This window comes from Myotis davidii, unplaced genomic scaffold (genome assembly GCF_000327345.1).
Source record: "Myotis davidii unplaced genomic scaffold, ASM32734v1 scaffold2376, whole genome shotgun sequence".
Lineage (NCBI taxonomy): Eukaryota > Metazoa > Chordata > Mammalia > Chiroptera > Vespertilionidae > Myotis > Myotis davidii.
In genome coordinates this window covers 14,134-21,182 of record NW_006287570.1, presented here as the reverse complement: position 1 = coordinate 21,182, position 7,049 = coordinate 14,134, and the positions used below count along the sequence as shown (strand labels likewise).

Below are 7,049 nucleotides of genomic sequence, written 5' to 3'. Positions count from 1 at the left end.
AACATTAATGGAGATACTGCCATATGTTTAAATTCTGTATCTTTATTATGAATGTTTATAAAAATAAAAACTGACTTCTGTGACTTAATTGTGCTGGAAAATGTCTGCACTATTTCGTGAGTTTTAGAATGGGAATGTAAAATACTCACCGGGAGGAACTCATAGGTTTTCTCTCCATATAACCTATTAGCTAGTTTCAGAATATAGGGAGCTCCACGCTTGTGGATATCAGCATTCAGACTCTGAAACCTTGAATGAATCTCCTTAACTGCATCGAAGTGAAGAGTCTAAAATAGAGAAAACATTCCTTCTATAGCCATTTATTTTGAAACGGATTCCTTGACATTTGCTTCTATCAGATTAAATTAATGCTTTTATTACTAATTATCAATAATTCCCAGCTCAATACTTTATTAAACTTTCATTGGAGAACAAAAGAATAAAGAATCTAAAATGTATCAGTTTGTGAGACATAATTACATCAGAAGCTCTTTTTATATCACTTTTTTATAATTATAGTCCCATGAATATAAGTGGTTAATAGGCTTAATATTTATCTATGTCTGCTTTTACGCCAAAGAAAATCATAACTGGTATATTCATATATAAATTCTGCAAAAATAAAGTTTTACTGAAAGTTCTCAGAAATTAACAGTAAAATTAAGAATCATCCCTTATGTGGGAACAGAAAGTTATTACAGAATTGAGGGGATTTTTAAACTACACTATCAGCTTCAGTAACTTAAAAATAACTCTATAAAATTAACATTCAGTAAAAGTTTAATTTTCATGTTACAAATCAAGAACCCTTTATGGTCTTATTAGTCCTGGGCTGGTTCCTTATTTCAACACACAAAGAATGAACCTACACAATGTAGAAAGACCAGTTACACACCAAGATACGGAATGTTTGCACAGTTGCTATGATAGATCTGGTTTAATGGAAAAGCAGGAGAACACTTAAAATGACTTTTTGCTGAGGTAATACAGTCTCCTGATCAACCTCAAAATAGAAGCTGACATTACCCTGCAGGAAGCTACTATTATTACCAGGGGATAAAATAAAAAGTGGGTGTTGGGAAATATAAAAATGCTTTCATTTCTGAAGTTGTACAGACCATTGGATTTTCATATAATTCTATGTAATAAAAAGGAAATATGCAAATTGACCATCATGCCCTTGCACAAGATGGACGCCCCCAGGTGCTCACAAGAGGGCCACACCCATGTTGTCACAAGGCCACCTCCAAGTGGTCACAAGATTGCTATGCCCACGTTGTCACAAGATGGCCACCACAAGATGGCAGGCAAGGGAGGGCAGTTGGGAGCAAACTCACCAGCAGGGCAGTTGGGGGAGACCTGGCATACAGGGCAGTGCAGTTTGGGGGGACCAGGCTGGCATGGGAAGAAAGTTAGGAGCAACCAGGCCTGCAGGGGAGGTCATTTGGGGTTGACCAGGTTGGCAGGGGAGGGCAGTTAGGGGGTGGGGGGGGGATAGACCTGCACAGGAGTGCAGTTGGGGGCAATTCATCCTGCAGGAGAGGGGAGTTGGGGGAAATCAGGCTGGCTGGGGAGCAGTTAGGCATCGATCAGTCTGGCAGGCAGAACCGGTTAGAGCAGGGGTGGGCAAACTTTTTGACTCGAGGGCCACAATGGGTTCTTAAACTGGACTCAGAAGAAGGAGCTGCAGGAGTGTTTCCCGACATTGCTATGTTAACACTGCTGCTGGTGAAGGAGTGGAGGGGAGAGCAAGAGAACCCTCCGCTCTTTCGGCTCCGCGGGCCGGATAGAACAGCTGAATGGGCTGGATCTGGCCCGCGGGCCGTAGTTTTCCCACAGCTGGGTTAGAGGAAATTAGGGAGGAAGGAAGGCTAGCGGTTGGGAGGCAGCGGTCCCCGAGTGTGAGAGGGATTGTCCCTGTGGGATTGGGCCTAACCCAGCATTTGGACATCCCCTGAGGGGTCCCTGATTGGAGAGGATGCAAGCTTGGCTGAGGGACAAACCCCACCCCCCAACCTCCCAGTGCACGAGTTTTGTGCACCGGGCTCTAGTGTGGAAATAAACTATTTGCAGCTAGAACAGATGGATAAACTTGAATACAAAGCTGGACCTTCCCCAGTAACTGGTACCTTGTAATCTTTCCCCTACTTTCAAGGAGAGCGGGAGTTCCCCTCTTAGAATTCAACAAAGACCACACAGCACAGTGGTGGGCCCCACACCCATGAGGGCCAGGTGGAGGGCTAGGCATTACTGCTTCTTCTCCCTGTAACAGGGACCTGCCATACCACCCAGGGTTTGGCCCTGTCCCTGCAGCAGACACACCTCACTTTTTTCCTCTGCTTCAGGCCCCCCTACCCACACAGGCACTTGTGCCAGGCCTGGCATATAGTACGAGCTCAGTAAAAACTCAATCATGAGTGAAAGCCTGCATATAAATGAAATGCTCTTGGGGCTTTTCTGAAAGTCTGGCCTCATCGTGTGTAGTTGTGGAACACACAAGCACAGTGTTTAAAGCTCCCTGTAAGAGCTCAGAGGCACACCTTTTTAGGAGGGACTTGCAGGGAACCCACACTTCTTTTGTTAGTTTCTGCTGACCTTGGACATCTGTGCCTCGGTAGTGCCTCTGGCCCCCAGAAAGACCATGGCCAGCGCTGAGGAAATGCTCATGGGGGAGATGAAGATGTTCCCAGAGGGGTTGCTGTCCTTCAGGGTGCGGAAGAGGTCCACTGCGAACCGGGTGTTGGCCGAGCTCAGCTGCTCCATGGTGAGGCTACAACACAGGACAGAGGCCTAGCACACCAGCAAATATGGCAACGACATTTCTCCACATCCCCCTCGCCCTGAAACACCCAGAAACTTGTACTTCCTTTTCTTTTTCCAGGAGGACAAGAGCACTGTCTCATGAGCACACAGGTGGGAACTGGACAAGGCTCCATCAGCGACCCAGGGCCAGGACCCAGGGAGCCAAGAGGGCTCTGACTTGCAGACTCAGCAGCCAGGACTGGGCCTTTCCTATTCAGTTGGGGAGCACACACATTCCCACCCTTTACCTGAGATGATAATTCTCTATTAGAAATTCATAGCTGACTGCTCCGCATTAAAGCAAATTTCAGCAAAGTGGTAGATTTTCCTCATTTCCAAGATTCAGTTGCTAACGTTTAGAGAGGTGAAGTGTCCCAAGTCCTGAGGCTGCTATAGGATGTGAGAGTTGGAAAACCCAGCACAGGCCTTAGGGTCGCGGTGCAGCCCACCAGGAGGAGGGGACAAGCATCCTCTCTGACACCCACCCCTCAGGGGCAGGTGTCTGGCCTTCCACCTCAGCTCAGAAGCCAGCTACCAATCCTGACTCCTCTCAGAGCTTGTTTCCACAGAGACAGGCAAGGAAGGATAATAGTGGTGCTAGCTGCCTCCCTGTAAGTAATGCATTAGATTATCACTGTTGTTATTGGAAAGTAATCTCTAGGATCACATTGATCCTCCCTCCCTCCCTCCCTCCCATCCCCTTCAGCAATGAAATGCTATACTCCTGGGCTGCCTAAAAACTGTCACAAACTGCTCAGGGAGGCAGGGAGTTGAGAAAGGAATAAAAATATTATGATCTCAGGCTTGACTCTGGCTTCAGGCCAAAGGATAAGTCCAGTCCATCACAGGCCAGCTGGCCCTCACGCCCTGGCCCATTAGAGGGTTGGGGGAAGGGTGTTTCCAGTGTTGCCTCCTGCTCAGATGAGCAGTGTAGGCAGCAATCCCAGAGAATGGTCAGGGGCTGTGGGTACCCAGGCCACTGAAGGCCAGGCAAAGCCAGGAGTAGGCAGCTGGCAGATTCCAGCCCTGGGCAGCCTCACCGGATCAGTCCCACTTCCCTAATGGGCCTGGTGCCCAGATCTCACCCTTTGCTTGCTGCTCCTGGGAGGGACTCTTGATCTGGAGATGCCCGCAGCCTCAGGCACAGTCCTTATATAGTCCCTGAGTTGGGTTCAGCCTGGGAGGGGCTTGGAATCTGATGATGCCTGCAGTACAAACAGGTCCCTGAGGTGGGTGCAGCTATTGACCTGCAGGAGGAGGAATGGGGTGGAGTGGAGTGGGGTGGGGTAGAGAGAAGGGTGGTGCTGGGGGGTGGGGTGCTGTGGCAGAGCTGCAGATCGAGCAGGGTGGGGCAGCAGGACAGGCACAGCAGGAGTCTGGGCATTGGCAGTAGAATCCTAGATGAAGGGGGATTACTCAGGAGATGAGCAACTTTTTGAGTTGAGGCGAACTCAGAGGTCTGGCAAGGACCTGATGGCCTAGGTCTTGCCTAAGTGTGAATCACTGAGATGACATAATGTATCACCTCTTACAGAGCAAACTAGCCCCTCTGAATCTCATCTATATACTCCAAAATGGTTTTCTTTTCCTGTGTTTTTCTTTTTGTTTTGTGGAGTGGGGAGGGACCTCCAGTATAAGATAAAACAGTCCTTTCAGCTGATGGTCATTGGTGCCAGTTCAATGCCACCAGGAATCACCAATTTAGGGTGCAGTGAAGAAGAAAACTTTATTCAGTGCAAACAGTTCAATTGTGATACAGCTCAGTTACTAGTATGAAGCAGCAGGTGGCAAGGTGGTCCTGTCTGGCTAGCTAGCTCTGCTCTGCTCTGCTCTGCTCCACCTGCTCCATTCCCATCTCCCTCTTCCTGTTTCTCCAGGAAACAATCTTGAGTGGAAAGAGAAAGTGTGCTCCCAGAACCAGAAAGAAGCTGGCTTAAATAGAGAGAATTCCCCACCACTGGTCTCTGATTGCTCCATCCTCATGCAAAGGAAGACTCCAAGTCCTCAAAGTTTCATTGCTCCAAAAAGCACTGTCCTAATTGGTCGGAATGGAGCTGCTCTGATTGGTTATTGAAAATGCAGATAAGGATAGAAGTGCACAGTTCCAATTGAATGGGGAAAGCCTCAGTCTTAAAGATTGAAATATATTCTCAGGACTCCTAAGGGCTGGCTCAGATGCAGGAACACAGTCCAGGCAGGCAGCTCAGGGCAGTCTTCTCCTTGAAGTGCCCTCCTGGTGAGCCCCCCCTCCCCTCCCCTCATCCCATAGCAATGGCTACAAGGGTCTGTCTTATAAATTTGAGTCTATTTAGCCAGCCGGAGTCCTTCTTGGTAGGTATCTTCTTTCTCAGGGTCCCCAGTTCCAAACAACTTTGATGTCACTATCTTTAGAAACCAAAATGAATTTACTCCATATTCTTCTCAGTGATGGCTACACCACTATTTCTGTAGGTTTTTCGTTAGTTTCCCACTTTAAATGTCTTGGAATGTAACTTCATCAAAATTTATAGCTGTTGAGGGTCTGAAATAATTCTGCATTCATGAAATTTGCCCCCTGTTTTCTTACAAATCTCGACATGAAACAGCAACAAAGAAAAAGTCCCATTCTGTGTGTGTGTGTGTATGGATAATATAGTGTGAAAGGGATTGTAGATTTTTTTTTTTCCTCTGGGTACTTGTTTATCATGAAAAGGGTCAAGGATGGTCCAATAATGAGGGATAAAAATACATTCCATAGATTTTCTTTTAATCAGGAAGAGTTTAATAATAAAGATTCTAGACTGATTTACAGTTTTTTGAATAAAGAAACCAACACTTATTGAAAGCCACTAAATGCTAAATTCAAGTGGTTTGATCAAATTTGGTAATCTCTCCATCATTTCTCAGATTTTGGAAGCTGATCCATCCTTGCTGCTTGACACAGTCGCTGCAGGGAAGAAACATCTGCACAGCATGTTTCAACGGACCTGGCATATATGGCATACTGTTCTTAATATGTTTGCTCCCCCTCTTAGTGCTATGTGTTTTAAACAAGACCACCTCCCTGAGAAAGGTTGTTTCCCCGGGTGAGGATTTTTTCCCTGGAGTTAGGGATTAACAGGACTAAGGAAGAGAATAAATCAGTGAAACGCCCTAGTGTTACAGAAATACCATGTACTACTTATGAAGAACGTGGACTAAGACTGTTGGCAATAAATTTGGGACCTGTTGGGCCCACATCCCCAGGGATCTGCCCACCAGGGAAAGCACCAAAGCCTATACCCCTGGAGACTCACTGGCACAGGGCAGTCCCAGGGAAGGCAAGCAGCGGGGCTGGGAGGACATAACCTTTACCAGGTAGGATAATCTCCTTCAGTCACTTCCTTGTAGCTTATCAGTAGAGCAGTGATTTTGGAATAGCTCTTATAATTTAACACAGAGATTAACCTAGACAGGATTAAACTCAACAGAACTAGATTAACAAACGCCCTAACCTTTGGAATAGAATGGATAGGATTAAAATCAACTGGTATAAATACAGATGTAACAGACAATAAGAACAGAACCTGGCGAGAGAACCTGGCTGGAGAACCTGACTAGAGAACCTGGCTAAACTGCTGATCAACTGAACACTGTCTCCATGTCATTCCTTCTTCACTGACTCCATCCACACTTTTGGAAACCCCTGGACCTGCTGGGGTTGGACCCCAACACTCAGAGAACCAGATCACCACTCACGGCTTCTTCAAAGAGGTCAATGTGAGAAAGACAGAAAAGAGAGCTGCTCTAAGAAGTTGATAAATTAAAATCTGAGACACATTAATTGAAGAAAAAAGTTTTCTGAATTTAATTTTTCTCCCGCCATGTTGTATTTGTGCTTACCTGGAGTTAGCAATCTAGGTTAAATAGAAAACAAAGCCATTTCCTAAGTCAATGTGTATATTGCATATAAGGTTCAGACAAAATTGATCATTATATATCAATCAAGCAATACATTTACTCTCTAGTGTGGAGGCAAGGTAACTGTTCTGTCAAATAACATTGGAGTGTTCTTGTGAATTTAAAATATAAATGGCCACAATCAAAGCTCAGAGATTCTTACACACTCAGGAAGGTATGGTGTTTGGTATATCTACCAAATGAGCACATGCTTACCCGAGCTCCCATGCAGGAATCTCCCCCAGAGTGAAATATGTGTGAGCACGTGCACCTGCATACATATACAGGAATGTTCATAGCAACATGCTTTGTATTAGACCCGCATTCAG

At 45.9% G+C, this 7,049-nt stretch overlaps 1 protein-coding gene across 1 annotated transcript in view; it reads right to left on the bottom strand.

Moving 5' to 3' along the window:
- The window catches only part of LOC102769491 (leukocyte elastase inhibitor), a gene marked incomplete at its 3' end in the record, with an annotated part of 6,098 nt that extends 2,795 nt beyond the window's left edge, over nt 1-3,303 (bottom strand). The window contains exons 1-2 of the mRNA XM_015561135.1: nt 2,596-3,303; nt 151-287 (exon numbers count right to left, since the gene is read on the bottom strand). Of these exons, the coding sequence (XP_015416621.1) occupies nt 151-287; nt 2,596-2,763 (305 nt within the window). The remainder of the gene's footprint in view (nt 1-150; nt 288-2,595) is intronic.
- Nucleotides 3,304-7,049: the final 3,746 nt, after the last annotated feature.